This window comes from Haemorhous mexicanus, chromosome 1 (genome assembly GCF_027477595.1).
Source record: "Haemorhous mexicanus isolate bHaeMex1 chromosome 1, bHaeMex1.pri, whole genome shotgun sequence".
Taxonomy (NCBI): Eukaryota; Metazoa; Chordata; class Aves; order Passeriformes; family Fringillidae; genus Haemorhous; species Haemorhous mexicanus.
The window spans coordinates 99,160,842-99,178,458 of NC_082341.1; the positions used below are offsets into that span (position 1 = coordinate 99,160,842).

The window sequence follows — 17,617 nt, forward strand, 5'->3', positions numbered from 1 at the left end:
GCATGGACTGTGGGTTATTACTGCACAGACTTGGAAGTGTCTTCATATCTCTGACATGCAGATGTTAGGAGTTGTGTGTGCCTTGGTGAAAACACAGAAAAGCTTTCCAGCAAGAAGACTCCTGATATATCAAGAATCTCTGGCTCAGACAGTATTGCTACTTTTTACTCACTGATACCATAAAAAATGTAATTGCCTTCAGCAGAGTGATAATGTTGAACATAAACTGTAATGAATATACAGCTTATTTTTAATTCCTAATTTTTATTTTGTAGTCATTTCACAGAACCAGCCCTCTCAAATCATGAAGTTGTCAGCAGAACTAAAAATTATGTGCTGTTTGCTGATTCACAAAATAAGATTTAGGCATATTTATCAGAATGCCACCATTCCAGCTAGAAGTCTCATTGCTGTGTGTTTTCACCAACTCATTGATTGGTTGCATTTTGGTTTTACTGGGTAAGTTTAAAAAGTCAGGATAGTTACCCTACCAAAAAAGATACCACAGCAACAATTCCCCACTGTGCCAGTAGCACCTTTACAGGGGTTCTTCTCCCAAAAATGTTGGCTTTACTGCCGAGCAATGCTTAAGGGATGTATTTATCATGAAACTGGTTCTCTTGTAACAAGCAGTGGTTCACAGTTACATATAAAATACTTTGGGATGATGAAGTCTAGCAGAATGTAGGGGAAAGAAAAAAATCAGGCTATTGATTAACCTACTGAACTTGCAAAATTAGTATTTCTTATTTATACTAATACAGCAAATTTTTCATTGACTGGCTTTTTGGTAAGACGGTTGCTAGTCGTTTCAGGAGAGATTTTACTCTCTTAGCTAGTAAAATAGGTAATACTTGTTGATGCCAAAGTATGTCAAATGTTTGAGGGTTTGGGGTTTTTTTAATGTTTTGGATAGTATCAGAAATAAAGTGAGAGGAATCACACTTAATGTTTTCATACTGTAGTAGTTAGTGTCTGAAAGAATTTACATTCTCCAATGCAATTTTCAGGTTTTTCCCTACAGCATTATTTTATGCTAGAAAGCACATATTCCTATTCCATTAATGCTAAAAAGTACATATTTTTATTCTACCTGAGTTCAGTACTTTTTTTGAAATATGAGCATAAATAATATAGCTGAAGTGTCAACTTCAAAGAGAGTTGATTCCATAACAGGATGTGAACTACATTTTCCTCCTCTTCATCAAACATTTTTCATATGAGCTCTGCTGTAAGGCCAAACTCTGCTACCCCAGAAGCTGCTCTTCAGTAGGAGAGGACCAGGGAGGGCTTGGAGAAATGAGATCTTTCATGAGTCTCAAGGAAGCTGTGCCAAAACTTGGGTATTAGCAAAGATCTAGCAATTAATGGATCCTATTTGATCTATTGATTTTTGGTCTGGCATCAGCTCTTAGGGGGCATAAGGCTTTCTGCAGAGAACAGCTAAGAACTGGTATTCCATGAGGTACCAGGGATTCAGGAAAAGCAGGATTTGTCAGGAACTTGTAAAGTGTTAAGTGGAACTTTCATTCACCCAGCTACAGCAATGTAGTCTAAATGTCTACACCCATGTTGTGCCTTTACCAACAGCAGTGCAATAACTTTCAGCAGGCTGAAAGACTGTATAGACATAGTATAGAACTAAACTTTTTCTTTTTCAAATTTAATTCAATAGAAGTAAATACTGGACCAGGTGAGGGTTTTCACCTTTTACTGTATTTTTAAGTACTAAGTTTTATTGTAAGGAAAGTTATGCCACAGCAGATCCCTTATTCACTGCTTCAGCAGATCCGTGTAGAAATGAGTTCAACTTATCAGTGGAATGGAAACACCCTCACAACTTTTTTATTCTAGTCTGATAAGAGCTTTGTTTGCTATCTAATGAAAGAAGTGAGGGAGGGAAATCAAAGGAGTGCATGTTGTGCTTAGCATCTGGTCATTTTTGTGGTGGTTTAGTCTGCAGCTTGGTTAGCCCATAGAAAAAGCCAAAGTTCTTGTGCAGAAAAATATCATTCCTTCAGTTATGCTGAAGCTATAGAGAAGAGTTACCTTTGGGTGGAAGTTTTTTTTCCTGAAAGTGATAAGCTTTGGCAAGGAGGGAGGAGAGCAAGCTGTATTGGAAGTGATCTCTTGGCTAAGTGCAGTAGGAGTGTTAAATGTGTCATGTGAATCTGCATCATGAGATACATGGGCACTTCTCTCCGATTTCACTCTGCTAGAAAATGGGGGGAATGTTTGTGTATAGGCTAAATGCACCAGCACATCCGTTCTGGTTGTGTTCAGAGCTGTGACCAAGTGTTTGTTTCACAATTATACTGCATGCCATCCATTACAAACAGAAATATTTGTCCAGAATTGATTCCCAACTGTTTGACAAGCATCAGACAAACCCAGTAATTAGGTCTGTGAATTGAAATGTCTGATGGCATATTGCCTTCTAACCATATTAGAGAAGTTAGGCTAAGAGCCATTTTTTGTCTGCAGTGTCTTAGCATAATGAGGATGAATCAAGCTTTTGCAGTTCAGATTTAACAATGGAGACATAATTCTTTCCTCTGTCTCCCCAAATACTTCTGTAGTGAAGCCTAATGGCTGGGGACATGCTATTCTGCTGTGGGCTGTGCTGCAGTAAAAGTCGAAACCAGGAGCTGGATTGTTGTGAAATTAGCTCAGCTCAGAGTTGGAACCCAGATATCCTCAGCTGCAGCACGTAGGTAATAATGATGGATATTTTTTCTTTGGCCTTTTATTGTTTCAAGTGCCTGATATTACCACCAATGTTATTAGAAGCCACATGTTCCAAAACAGTGGTCTCAGCCTCTTAAATAATGCAAGGCAACCTATTACTAATACTTTTGTCTTATTGCTGTAGCTTACCAGAGATCTTTAAATCTCAGCTGTGACAAAGTTGATTAATTTCTAGGTGGTACCTTTTGTTGTTCAAGCGACTAAACATAAATGAATCAATACAAAAAGTCAGATGTTTTAACCAATATTTTATTGTCAGCATTTCAGTAAAAATACTGAAATAAACTTAAGAATTGAGAACTATACTGCATTGTATTTCACCATCCAGTTGACATCTATAGAAAAGAGAGGACCAAAAAGGTAGAAAAGGACAAATGCAGATTATATTTCTGAAAGCACTGAAAAACAGTTCTTTATATGTATAGATGACTTAAGCTAAAATGAAAAGTTGATTTAGAAGTTCAGTAATTTCCATCTTCATACCCTGAGAAAAGAAGGCAGAGAAAAAGAAAGTGTAATTGATCACAGCACCTTGTCATTATGATAAAGTGTATTAAATATTTGATGTTGCAAAGTTGATTAATGCCCTTTCTGGCATTTGTAATGAGTAAATAATACTTTAGATTTCATACAAATATTGAAGTACTGTGACTGTTGATCTAAGCCTCTCTTGAGAACCCAAAGTAAGGTAATGTACTTCAGCTTTTATCAGCTTCATCTTCCTGGTTTCTTTTACAGCATTTGTAGAGGGAGCAGCAGTAGGAATGTGAGAGGAATTACAAGTATCTGCAAGAAAGCAAGACTGGAGAGGAGTAGGAGGAGATGAAAAACTTGTAATCTTTTTTAAAACTCCTAGCTTAACAACATCTTTCCAGGCTGTCCTCTGTATGGAAGCAGCCTGCAGACTCAAGGAGGGACTGTGATCCAAGTGATCCATGAGAAGGAGATTTGTATCCGAGGTCTCTCGATGGGGAATTGCCCTCTGCATAGAACAAATTTCCATGGTTCTTGAGAGGAGTTGTTTGAAGCATTGGGCTGAGAGGTCCCAACCAATTAGCAGCTTCGGGAAAAGAGTTTTCATTCTCAAGAAATGGGATAAACTATCAATGTCTAATCAAGCACCAAGGCCACAGTAGTTTTAAAATACTTATATGGGATCTAATTCCTATTAAGGACAATGAAGGATTGGATTTATTATTGTCTCTTTGAAAGCACCTTTGGACTTTCTCTTAACACAGTGCTAAGAATTTTTTGTCCATCTATATTCCTCTTTTTGGAAGTCACTTGGAGTCTCGTTCTCTCTGGCTGGTTTTGGGCTAATGTGAGGAGGTGCTTTGCCTGTGCTCTCATTTGTGCAGCTCTCAAGGACCATATGCACTTACATATAAATAGAAGACACTTCCATTCATTTCTAGTTAATGCCTATGGCAATGCATCCTGCTGTACTTCATTTTACAAGGATTAGCAAAAAAGTGCCTAAGATCTCTTCCTTGCTGGGCAACTTTCTTTTGTACACGTGATATGGTTCAGGTCATGTGCTCTATTTTAAGAAAGAGCTTCATCTTCCAAAGAAAAACAACTTAAAAAAATAGTAGCTATACAAAGCGTTTACAATAGGTTTTAATAGAAGTCTAAATATTTGTTTTTAAATGAACAAATAAGCATACATTTATATAGTCCATTAATTCTTGATGTCCTTAGGACATTATTAAAGTGATCTGTCTCTCCAAATGCACTGGAAGACTTTGATTAGTTAGCAACAATATTAACAGTATCTCTCTTACGTGTTTTTATATATTAGAGAAGACATAAGCATAAAGAAAATTTAGAGGCAAACTTAAATGTGTGCTTTCACTGCTGAGAGAAAGCCTCCAGAAAGATTTATCCTTGATAGCCCACTGCGTATGCATTGGGAGAAGCTGCTCTTGTGGCACAAATACCCTTCTTTGTTGCTTACCAATACCCGTATTCAGAGGCACAAAGAACAACTGTTGTAAAAAATATTAGTATGCAGATGCTCTGGTGTTTTGTTAATGCATTTAATTAAATACAATAACTCTTTTGTTTGCTTTTCTTTTTCTGTCCTTGAATGGATTGGTATTATGGTATAGAACCTAGGCTTAGAGTTGCTGTTTAAAATGTTTTGCAGTTTCAGAATGTGTCACACATCCAAGTTAGTTACTTTTCTTTTGTTCTATTAAGAAAGTCATATGGGTAAATTAGTGGTTTCTAATAAGTTTGAGAGCATCTTTTCAGGAAAACTCAAGTTCCAAAGTTGCCAGCAAATATTTTCACCACCAATGAGGTCTTCAGTGACAGTTAGGCATAAATAATTGTATTCCTGAGAGACTTTCAGATGTTTTAACCTAAGAAGTTTTTCTTGAACATTTTCTAGCTAGTTTTCTCCAACGAAAAAAAAAATGCACAGCAAAACTGCACTTTATGATTTTATATGGAAAACTGTAGCAGGCTGATTATAACCAATTGTAACCTACACACAGGTTTTGCAGAATCATTGTGCTGTCTTGTGTTGTTACCCATAAAATTATTTCAGAATTATTCTCAGCCTGAGAAAAGGTTTCTTTAGTGCCCTCTGGATGGGTGAAACCATATGAAATGACTGTGTCAAGTATAAAGTTGCTCTGCTCAATCAGCAAAGTACTTGAGCCCAGAGTACTTTGAAAACACAGCAGTATTTGCCAGATCTATCCCTCCAATGCAACAAGGACCAAATCAAATGAGGATGCAAAAAGGTAATTAGGAGACCCTAAAGGTAATACATGACTAACTTATTTCTGGATTTCTGAGCCTCCTTAACTCCAAAAGACATTTCTGATACAGAGTGTGTGGGAGGTGTCTGTGCTGAAGGTTGCTCCTCAAGCAATGACCTACTAATACTCTTTTGGTGTTCCTTGGAGATAAGGCACATTCTTCAGTGGGTACAGTTTCCTTTAGAACAGTAGGAGTCATGGTATAGACCATCAAAACCTCCATAAATCTTTCTGTCACTGATAGAAGGAGCTACTACAGGTGAAGGAAGGGCTAAGTGTGTTGCAGCTGATGCTTCTCAGGTACTTTACCTAGTGCATCAAAGCACAGCTGTGGAGAAGGCAGCAGGCATTTCGCTTACCACAGGGGTCTGTCTTGGCACCTTTCTTGGCTAAAAAAAATGCTTGTCAGTTGCTGGTAATTGTTATTGTCACTTCTCGCAAGCACTAAATACAAATTGGACAGTTTAGCTTTAGGCCTTCAGCATCAGTGCTAGGACATTGTACCTTGAGTGCCAGTATCATCATACGTGGGCAAAAACTATCATGAGAGGCCAAGTAGAAATTGCAGTTTAGTGCTCTCTTTTTTGAAGTGAGGAAAATTTCAATAGTGGGGCAAAAAACCCCTTCCCCTCACTGTTTGTTTGATCCATATTGTAGTTACAGCGTGAGATTCCAAGTGAGGCCATAAGCTCTGACATTGTGGAGAGGGAACATGCACTTCTGAAAGCACAGATCTGCAATGTCACTGGGTTTTTTTCCCCTGTTTTGGAGAAAGATGGCCTAATTAGAGTAACAGTTCTCAAGGGAAAGTACAGGGACTCTGATTACTCACTGAAAGCCTCCTCATCCACAAACCTTCCATGTAAAAAAACATGGAAGTTTCAGTTACACTTCAAGTAATCTATCAATCTATTTATAAACGTGTTAAAAAGAAAACCAAAACCTACACACACACCCCCCCACCAAAAAATCACCTAGAACTACTGCAAATTTGTGTGAGAACATCATTCTGGTTTCAGTTCCAAGATAACTTAATGTTCTTTAAGGCTGGAAGAGAACATAGTTTCATTACAACTGCACATATTAAGGGTTTTGTATGAAATGAGCATCTCAAGGCAAGGGAAAGAAAGCAGCATTGTTCCAGGGCTGTTTTTCACAGGCCTGTATTCATATCTCATCCTTGTTGTTTGCAGGAGAGGCAGATGTGAACCAGAACAATGGGACCTCCACGAAGAGCCCAGCGGTGACAGACTCCAAAGGCACAGCAGACCCGAAGAATGCCTGGCCCGAGGCCAACCCAGCTGACAGGACTGGTCGCCCCCACTTGATCCGCCTCTTTTCCCGAGATGCCCCAGGAAGAGAAGACAACACCTTCAAAGATCGGCCCTCCGAGTCAGACGAGCTACAGACCATCCAAGAGGACAGTGCAGCAGCTTCGGAGAATTCGGATTTGATGGCTTCACAAAAACGCTCCTCTTTCCGGCACGGATCAAAACTGGCATCTGCGAGCACTATAGACCATGCCAGACATGGATCCCCACGGCACAGAGACTCGGGTCTACTTGACTCGCTGGGCAGATTCTTTGGAGGTGAAAGGCACGTTCCCCGGCGGGGCTCGGGCAAGGTGAGCTCTGAGGAGTAGAGAACTGCAAGGCTACAGCAAAACACAGTACAATTAAAGAGGAAGGGTGGGTCTGAAAGAAAGGTCTCACTGCTATAAGGCAAGAGTTGACCTAGCCAGCGGGATGGTACTTGTAATATAATGCTTGGCTTTAAACTGAAAACAGCAACAACAAAAAAAAAGCAAAGATCTGGGAAACAAGAGGAGCTACTCTGAGTTAACACGGAGTATTAGAAATCCAGGGGGTTCTAGAAACATTACTGGGAGGAATTTTTATGAGCATTTATTATGTCGTGCTGTATGCATTTCTATGCTGTGCCATTTAGAGAAACTTCAGTCTGCTTTTGTCTGTTGTTCTTAAATATTTGCAAAAGGGAGCTGGATGAGAGCATTAAATGCAAGACGATCCCTACATATCTTGGCACTAACTGTGGGGCAAACTTGGAAATAGATGTTAGAAAAAGAATTGTGGCCAAATTCTCAGCCTGCTTGTGCAAGAGTATGTTTAAGGTCAGTTGACAGCATTGCCGGGGAGATGGCTTGACAGATACTATCCTGAATCCCAGATGTACAAAATAATCCAGCTGCTTTATTCTGACAAGAAGTTGAGATTTATTCCAAGCATTTCATATTAGAAATTGTATAACAGGCCATTTCTACACCATCAGTTCAAAACCAAGGGCATTGATGAAAGACTGTTATTTACATTCTTCCCTTTTCCAGGATACCTGCCTCCTCTGATAAATGATGCAGCTGGCATATTAGTTCACTGTTATTCAAGTGACAAAGTTTAATATGTTTTCGCTGTACCTTTTGCCATGTAATTGATAAGTGGAGTCTTGTGTTTGTGTGTCCACACACTACACAGGCATTTGAATGGAACTGCTGTGGGGCTGTAAAACTTTTCTTTTAGCTGAATTTGTTGTAGTTGCTCAAGTTGTGTGTTGCAAAATGCAGAATTCATAGTTGCTGGCTGAGCCTAAATTTTTGAAAATCCTTTGACAGCCTTTGAGGTCTATTCAGTGTTCCAGCCTGTGATCTGTGCTGTCTCTCAGTGCTGCACTGGGACAGGACACAAACTGCCCTGTGGTGTAAAACTGATCTGTGGTGGTCCCACAGCTGTGGCTGTCAGTGTCCTTCACAGCTCCACACCTGGAAGCACAATGTGTAATAGCCCTTCCCTGAAGAGTTGTAATGTAGAGACCACTGGATGAAAAATACTCTAGAAACTTAAAACCAGAAGCTTCTCACACTTGCTGGGTGGTACTAAGCAAGCTGGGTGTTTTGTTCTTTTTATTTCTCACCTTTACCAACTGGGGCCTGTAATGCTATTGACAAAGATTTAGCAGCCAGGCAGTTTTTTCTGTCGTAACATTTCTGTGTGTAATGTTCCTGTGTGTAATGTTCATAAATTCAACAAGCAGTTGCTGTGATCATGAAGAAAACCTTTTTTCTTATTGCTACTGCAAATAACAGAGACTGTTCCCAGCTGCTGTTTTCTGGGGCCTGGTTGGCCAGCTCAACTCTTGCTGTTTTGTTCATGTACTGTTACTCGATGAAAAATAGTCTATGAAATGTTCTTTGTACACCGAGGCGACAATACCAAAAAGTTCAGATTCTGCATACAGATTATACAGAGGTGTGTGCATTCCTGTGTGGCAATAAATCAAACCAATCTACTCAGTTTTTAGGAGTAATGACTAAAAAATGTCTGCCAACAACAGTCTGTATTTTATTCTTTGCCATGAACATGATTGCAATGATTCTCTATAGATTTTGATGTAATTATGTATGAGAGGACAGGACATCATGTCTTTTATCTCTGCTGTAAAATGCTATTTTGAAGAACTTAAATGTCTGCAAAACAGAACAGAATTATGGACAATTCTGACATTTTTTACCAAGCAGAAGTAGTTGTTTGGGTTTTTTTCCCTTTAGAACAACTGCTCGTAGTGTTATGGAGTCCTGATTTGCAGATCTGAGCTGGAAGCACAGAGAAGTTGAATTATTTTTGGCAAAAGTCTCACATTAGGACTTCCAGTGCCAAAGCATCTCTAGCACTCTTTCACACAATGATAATATTGATGTACATCCTAGGAAATATTCCTAGGAAACTCTCTTGTGGGAGGGCTTCAGTGTGGAAAGTATTGAGCAAGTGGCACAGTCATTTCAACTATTATTTATTTAGCCTCTTTGAAACAATGCCTTTTGGTTTCTTGTATCAAGAAAGGCTTGTGGTGTCATTTATTTATACAAGAGTAGACAGAGGAAATCTACATGGCTCGTTTGTGCTTAAACCCTAAATAGTTGTTGCCATTTGCTGAATTTTGTAGACGTTCGCTGATAGATGATGAAGGTGTTCATGGATCAGCCAAAATAGAATGAAGTCCCTTGGCAGTATTCCAGACTTCACTAAGTAAACAGGCCTTTGGTCAATAAGATACCACTAAAAGCACCTTAAAGGATGAATTTCAAAGGCTTGAAAAGTTCCTAGAGCTGCACTGTTTATTTGCTTGCACTTTTTTCTTTTTTTATTTTGAAGCATTTCAAAGCAATTCTGCAGCTGCCTTTCTTGCAGTCTTCCTTTTTCAGCCAGCCCATGCCTCAGTGGGAGCATCTCAACTACCCACACCAGCAAGCACTGGAATGCAAAGACAACACTTGCTCTTTGTACAGTTTTAGGGCTGACATTCAAGCAAAACACATTATAAATTCTTTGTGGAGGCATTTTCTTCTTGCATCCATAGCTAAGAAGTACATTAATGAATAGTATTCTCTATTGTGTCCTGAAAGGTGGGGTGGGAACAATGCTGGGACTGTTTCATGGCCTCCTTGTCTCATGTGGAGCAGGTTCTCTCTCCCCTGCCCTGCAATTCTGAAGTTAAATTGCATGGGAGTTCCATGGGAGTTGTTAAAAATAGAAATACTGGAATGTACAGAAATACTCCTTTTCCTCTAAGGGGCAGCAAGTGCATTTGCCATTTTTCCCCCAGTCCCATCGAGATTTTGGATAGCTGAAACTCAATTAAAACCAGCTTGAATTTTGTACTTTTAAGAAAAACTTTTAAGGTAAAATATTTGAAACAAAACTGTTGTTGTGCACAGCTCAAATTTAATCATATTAAAAAAAGAATTTTAAACGGCGGCAGAAACTGTGGTGCAGACATTTTAAATAGCATGCAAGAGAGAGTAGCATAACAATAAATTATTTCCTTTCTAATCTTTATAGAATATTTGTCTAAGCAATTTTGTTAAAACGATCAAATGTTCTTTGTGCCTCCTAGATTCTGAACCTGTATTCAACTTCAGTATGTACTGACTGCTGTTTTGTTTCTTTGATGCAGTTGTTTTGTAATCCTTTTGTTTATGATTTGAGTTTTTTTCTACTAAGTTTGGATTGTGAAACAAAAACATTTCTCTCCCCGTTTAACATTTTGCATTAACATACTAAACTTTAAACTATACTTGTGACACAGATCAAACCAAAGTATGTCAGTGACAGTAAATAATAGGCGAGGCAAGACTTGGTGAAAGATTTAATCAATTTCTCTTTTACATTTTGCTTCAGTTTTGTACACGTCCTTGTAACTGTCCCCTGTTGCCTGAATGAAGCCTTGCTCCTGTATTTCCTTCCCAAGTTCTATGTGTTTGGGTGCAAGAAATATGGAATGTAGAGGGGGGGCTTCCCCATGCAACAGACAGATACAAGGCAGGAGCAGCACTGGGCTGAAGTTCCTCTCAGCTTGAGCAGAACCAGGGTTTGGGATCAGCATTTCTGAATCAGCATTTCCAAACCCACTCCTGAGCTAAGCAGTTGCTAGAGTGGGGATCTACAAAAATGGTTGCGATAACCATGCAAAGGCAAAACATTTAGGAACCACAGTTTTAAATAATGCCATAGAGGGATAAATTAATCAGAATTTTTTTTTTTTTGCACTTGAACTCTATTCACATTTCCTGTGGAAGCTTTAATGTATACTACAGCACCATGAAGAATTTGAAAAGCAGTAAAATCTGTGCTAGTCTGACTAGTATATGATGTGATTTAAGTAAATACTTACTGTGATTTTAATTTCCAAGTCTTAGTTTTCAGGGAGTGGTATTGCTTGTGATACACTGTTTTGTAAAACCTGCTGTGCAAGCTGTATGCTTGTAAAAAAAAATTATAGAGTTTATAGTGGATGTAACAAAAATTTTGTTTTAATCTTTTGCTTTTTATGTGCTTTATGTATTCATTAAACTGTTTACATCACAAAAACCAGTGTACTAATGATTTAATTTGTTTTAAATCCTTTAATCCATTAACAGAAGTTGCAACAAACTACTTGTACATGACAGGTTTTTAGATCACTAAGAGGCTGCATGTCCTTCTGCAAAATTCAGTTAGAACAGTGCATTGGACAGAAGGGAATAGAGAGGTTTCCTTCTGGAAGGAAAAGGTAGGCTTTGAATAACCAAAGCTCCTGAATCTGTTCTCACTGAATCTGGCCTCTCATTTGTAGCAGCCTAAAAATTAATTATTGTAACAGAACTGCCAGTCTGAAGCTCATTTAGCTTGTGCAGTGGTAGAACCTCAGACTACTTTAGATATGCCTGTTTTCAAAAAAAATCACCTGTACAAAACAAGGCAATACCAACCGGTAAGTACACACACCATGTGAGAAGTGAAAAGTCTAGGAGCCAGCATCATGGGATTGACTTTGACATGTTCATTTAACACCTGTATAACCATAAACATGTTATTTGTGCCTAATAATTAACACTTTGTTTAATGCACTGGAACTTGCATTTTCAAGGAAGTTACTAATTGAAGTAATTATTACAAGGTACTAGAGGAATTTGGGAATTGGGAATAGATTAAATGATCTTTAAGTGGTACTTCGAAGTGCAAGCACTAAATTTTGGTAACCTATTAGTGGTGCTTCTTGCTCACCTGACATCAGCTGCATGGCAAGGTTTGTTTAGAAATGGGACAAAGTATTTGGGGCTTGCTGATTTGTTTTACAAGTTAAAGAGGAAATCATGACTGGGGAGAGTGCCTGTGTGCTGCTTTTACTGGTTTTTAGATGGTCTAATGCCTCTTGCATTCAGAAATGTATTAGTAACATGTTCAGGCTGAAATACAAATTAATCAGCTAAAGCATTTGAAGGATCTCTGTTTCTAATCACTCCACAGCAAAAGGTTTTCCCCTTTCATTAAACTTCTAACAGGATCTTTCAGTTCAGTCTTTGCTTGACTATTTATAAGGTCTCCTATCCACTAATATGACATTAATAATAACAGTAGTATGTGTAAGTTGCATACAGAAGAGCTCTAAGGATTCTTTTAAGCACTTAGTGAAGTTCAAAGCTTGTGGTGCCCTTTGCCTGGGCCTGAGTCTGATGGCAGAGCTGGTGGAGGGGCACTGATGGAAGCTTTGGGATCTTTTGGTGGGAATTGGCCTCAGCTGTTCTCAGCCATGCCTCTCTTGTTTACCTGCATGGCCCCTCAGCCCAGCTGAGAGTAAGGTCTGGATTTAATTTTTAATATATCAGAGGGGGTGTTTGTTTAAACAAGTGCAAGGGCCAGGCAGGGATGTACATACAGATGGCTGAAATGTACATACAGATGGTCAAATAGGGCTATTAAAAATTTAGCACAAGGATTTTCTCTGCCTAAGAACAATGTAATGTTTACTTCTCTGCAGCTGAAGCAGTTTGATAAGTAAGAAATTGCTTTATATTAAAATCTGCTAAATTAGTATTTTCTATCACATTCCTTGCAAATGAAGAACTGCGTTAGCTTTAGCACTTTCCATCCTAGAATGCCAAAATAAATTATTGTACGTACTTCAGCTGTTTTTCAGATTACACAATGGTAAATGCTTCCAGATAGAAAACCAGAGCAAAAGTTACTACTTTTTTTGTTGCTGACCTTGTTTTGTACCTCTGTCATCACATAGCATTAGTAACAATTGCTGGCTTTCACCTTTTTTACTGATATTAAATATCTCACCATGTTCCTGAAATGGTCTCCATTTAAAACACATTACACTCCAAAGTTACTTGGTTCCATTTCTGACCTCCACAAGAAATTGTCCACTGCCATTTTCGGGTGATTTTACTGAATTTTTACAAATCAATTAAAATCAATTAAAAACTATTTCTTATGATGCATCTACTTCTCCATTTTTGATACATCATAAAATTAATGTACCTTGGAAACTGTATGAGCCTCAGGTTTGGAGTGGTCCATCTTCCCCACTTTATACTAACAGTATTATTGGAAATTTTAACCATGTATTTCTTTCAAAGAAATATTCTATTAACAATGCAATGTCTAAATATTTCATAAGAGTAAACCCTCCTTGCTATTACACTCTCTCTACCAGTTATGCTGAGACAGGCAATAGTGCTTTTACAACCTGTAGGAGAGATTAGCTTGTCACTTGCTTACCTATTAAAGGCAGAAAAGAAATAGAATTGGGCCAATCCCTCAAAGATGAGAAGTGATCAAATACTTTATGGGTGGGTGGGTGGTTGAGTATGTGCAATCTGAGCTTTCCAGAAATCAAGGTTGTAGTAACATTTTTCTGGCCAGCAGCTGTAAAGTGATTGTGTACACCTGGTATTCATAGCTTTGTTTCTAAATAATTCCCATCTTGCTTACTGTATTACGTTTATGACTATATGAAAATACCAGGGAACAGGACATCTAAAAATTGTATAAATTACTGCTTTCTTACCAATGGCCATACCCATACCCCATAATGTTACATTGTTTTGCTGTAGCAACATGAGCCAACAGATGCATCTCCACCAAATATACAGGTGATCAGTAGAAACTGATCATGGTGAATACCAGTGCAGGATGCCTTCCATATCTTGCCCATCTACAGTAAAGTCCTAAAGGCTGTGAAGTTTGATGGCAGCAGAAGCTACTTGGAGAATACCTACTAGCCAAAGTCTTTTTGGTTTTTTTTGGTTTTTTTTTTTTTTTTTTTTTTTTTTGTGCTGGAGTGATGATTCTCAAACAAAATCTTAAACAAATCCAGCCAAGAAAACCCCCGCCCAAACCATGGATCATTTCAACAAAGTTTAATCTATGTCATTGACACCAACTTGAACAATAACAGAACAATACTGAGTATGCATCAGAGACTATCTCCAAGCAGATATAGAACTTCTGTCATGAAGAATATTTGAATAAAATCATTCATGCTAGGCAGAAAAAATGCTTCGAAGAAGCTAAGCCCAATTAAAGCACAGGGTTTTGCCTCCGAAACCATTTATCAAGTGTCACAACAATGGAATAAACTGGACACAGGGGAAAAAACCCAAGAAAGTACGATGGCACAGGTCTCCCATTTGAGTCCCATCATAAACCAGAACTCTCCTGAAAAACTGCCCCCATTCTTCTTTTTTCCCCAGTAATTCTTTTACCTGCTAATTTATGAACACTAATCATCAAGGCACTAAAGGGCAATGGGGTTATGGAGAAATGTGGTTCTGGATTATTGACTGGCACCTCTCTTGATGGGAGAGTTCTCTATTGTTTCCTTCCTCGTGTTTCTTACTTTTCAGTCATCTCTACTCACTGTCACGTTTGTTATTCCCTTCATTCTGCTAAGAATTCTTTCTCTTTTAGTTCATCACCTATTTCTAGACAAAGATCTCAGCACAACCCTGAAAGGCAAAATCTCCTGCATTCTACATCCCTCTTCCTGTCAAGTCTCCTCTATACCTCTGAGCAAGCAATTTAATTTCTGTCTTAACTTCCACATTAGTAAAAATTAACAGTACCATTACAGGGATGAGTGGCTCATCCTTCCTAAAGTGATTTTAAAAGCCTGCTGAATTAGGTAATTAACTATAATGTCATCAGCAGATCAGCCAGTGGGGAAGATGTCAGCATTCCCATTGTTTTTGATAACAGATCAGCAAATCATGAACAGCCTGGGACAAACACTGCCACCAAGAGCAAACTGCTACCTGGGTTGTACATGAACAAAGATGGAACCAACACCACCACCACAGCTCTGATTTAGCAGTGCATGCTCACAGAAGTTCCACTACTGCTAGAATAAGCGTGGAAAAATACATCCCACGTGGGCTGTGTATTCTGTTGCTGCCTGGTGAGTGGGTAGCAGCACTGGAAGGTTCTCATGAAGTGTCAGCCATGCCCAGGAACACAAAGCCCCATGGACAAAGCCCCTCCAAATCCCAAGATGAAGCAATTTTTGTATTCAAGTGCCTGCCAGATTTCTCATTATACTATATCACAGATTTCCATATTATTAAAATAAGAAAAAGCATATATATTTATTGAAATAATGCATCTCAATTCCTGTTTGGCATACATATTTAGAAATCATACTGACTACCTAAATTTGAACCTGGATAGGAATTGCACTAGAGCTTGCATTCAGAGTCTGTTTCAAGGACTAACACAGAATCAGCTGAGTGGCTCACAAATTCCCTGTTGAACTTTCAGCTTTTTCTTCCCACAGAACAGCACAGTGTTCATCACATAATGCTTAAAGGATAATTTTAGTCTACCAGTACAGTTCCAAATGTCTTAGTGGGGGTGGTTAAGCATTATGGACAACCTACAGGTTGTGGAACAGTTTGGTTTTCTAAGACAATCTAAATGCAATTTTCTTGTCTGTGAGAATTTGAAATGTGTGGATTTTTTATGATATTTTTTAAATTCGTGCACAGCAACTTGTTAGGTATCTTGTGATGAAAAGCTGTTGGAAACCACGAAACCCACTGAACCCATGAAAAAGCCCTTTGTTTTCCATCTTTACCTGGTTTGACTGCATTTTAAATCAGCTATTTCCATATTTTGTATGTGTGGATTTTGCCAGCAGAGAAACAACATGGGACGTACTTTAGATCATCTCACATTCTGAAGTAGGCAATAAAAGCCCACAATAGTGATACCAAAAGGAACTGTAAAAAGCTGTAAAATCAAGTACTCCAAAAGTATCTTAATACTGTTATTGGCACAAATGCATATCACAGACTGATGAGGAGTTAAGAGCTATTTACACGTACATGGAATCTTCAGCTATAAGCAATCCTCTTGTGGAGGATGAGAGCCCTCAGAGAGATGATAATACACATTTAAAAGTCCTCCCTAATGCATCTGAGTTGCAAGATCTGACATATCCTGTTTATAGCAAGCAAAGTCAGGATGGATTTCATGGGATTTCATGACTGAAAAAAAAAAAAAGCCTGTAACTGCTTAACTGTATCCATTTTATACCCAGAGCCAGTTGCTGCATACCCACACACAAACACACACTTTGGAATCTTCAGGTCAACTGGAAATGTAATAACAACCTTGCACGAAACCCCAAATGGAGCCCATATTACTAGTTAATTACTGTTAACTAACTAACAATAATTTATCAAATTTTAATTTATTAATTTTTAGTTATTAATTTTTAATTTATTAACAAATTAATTTTAAATATTTTTTTAAATTAACAGCTCTTACAAGGTACTAATACAGGTTGTGCCAGTAAATGTAATTAGTCTGATGTGAAAGTACATGGCTAACACAGGGAATGCAATTCCAATGTATAGCTAATGTAGAAACTTAAAATACCTGCATGTTTTCTTTGCACTGCATTCAAAGTTGCTCTCTTTTTTTTTTTTTTTTTTTGTCTTAGTGGCCAACATACCACCATACTACCAAGGTAGGTGACACAGTAAAACAATGCTACTTTCCTATGCATCACCAGAAAAAAAACACAAAATGCTTTTTAAAAAAAGCCACTCCCCTAACAGGATAACTACAGGTATTTTATGTATATTGTTAAGAATTCTTATTGAGATTATTAATCCTTAAAACTGTTGATTTCACAGTTAAATTGAAAACTATGTTTTTGTTAGTATATCTCCCAGTCACTGCTTAAATTTCTAGTACTGGTAAATCTTTTTTAGTAAGATCATTCAGCTTGAGGGTTCCTTTTGGCTTTTTTGAAGGTGCAGCAGAGTTGACTTAGTTGAGATCCTTGACTGAGATCAAACATTTCATTTATGTTAACTGGGAGCAAGAAAAGCTGAGTGTTCTTCTGTTCAGTTACTGAAGAATTATGGTATGTTTAAACTTTCTTTAAGGGCACAAACAGAGGCACCTCCATTTTAAACTTCACCACCAATATCCAAGGGCTCTGAATTCACGCTCATACTTGGCAAGTACATTTCAAAATATATCAATGTGGAAGCCAAGGATGCCTTTTATTGCCAATACTCTCAAGACTGAAATTCTTAACAACATTGCAAGAGGTGTGGGGAGAACTCACTACAGCCCCTAGGCGAAAGAGACAAGTAAAACAAAGAAATAAGAAGCAAATTATATGCCTTCCTAAAATACAGTTGCTCTTCTCTATTCCTGTAAGGTTTCAACAAGAATATTATTTAAATCCAAGCACTTAAAAGATATTTAAAGGTAAATAATGATGATCTGAATGAATTAATGAAACAT

General features: G+C 38.1%; 1 protein-coding gene across 6 annotated transcripts in view; it reads left to right on the forward strand.

The window, feature by feature from the left end:
- Positions 1-17,617, forward strand: part of MBP (myelin basic protein) — a 110,727-nt gene that overhangs the window by 84,964 nt on the left and 8,146 nt on the right. For 4 of the 6 annotated variants that reach the window (XM_059857147.1, XM_059857137.1, XM_059857171.1 and 1 more), the window contains exons 4-5: positions 6,713-7,143; positions 16,800-16,826. In XM_059857147.1, coding sequence (XP_059713130.1) covers positions 6,713-7,143; positions 16,800-16,826 — 458 coding nt within the window. The remainder of the gene's footprint in view (positions 1-6,712; positions 7,144-16,799; positions 16,827-17,617) is intronic. The other 2 variants (XM_059857162.1, XM_059857180.1) reach the window with 1 other exon arrangement.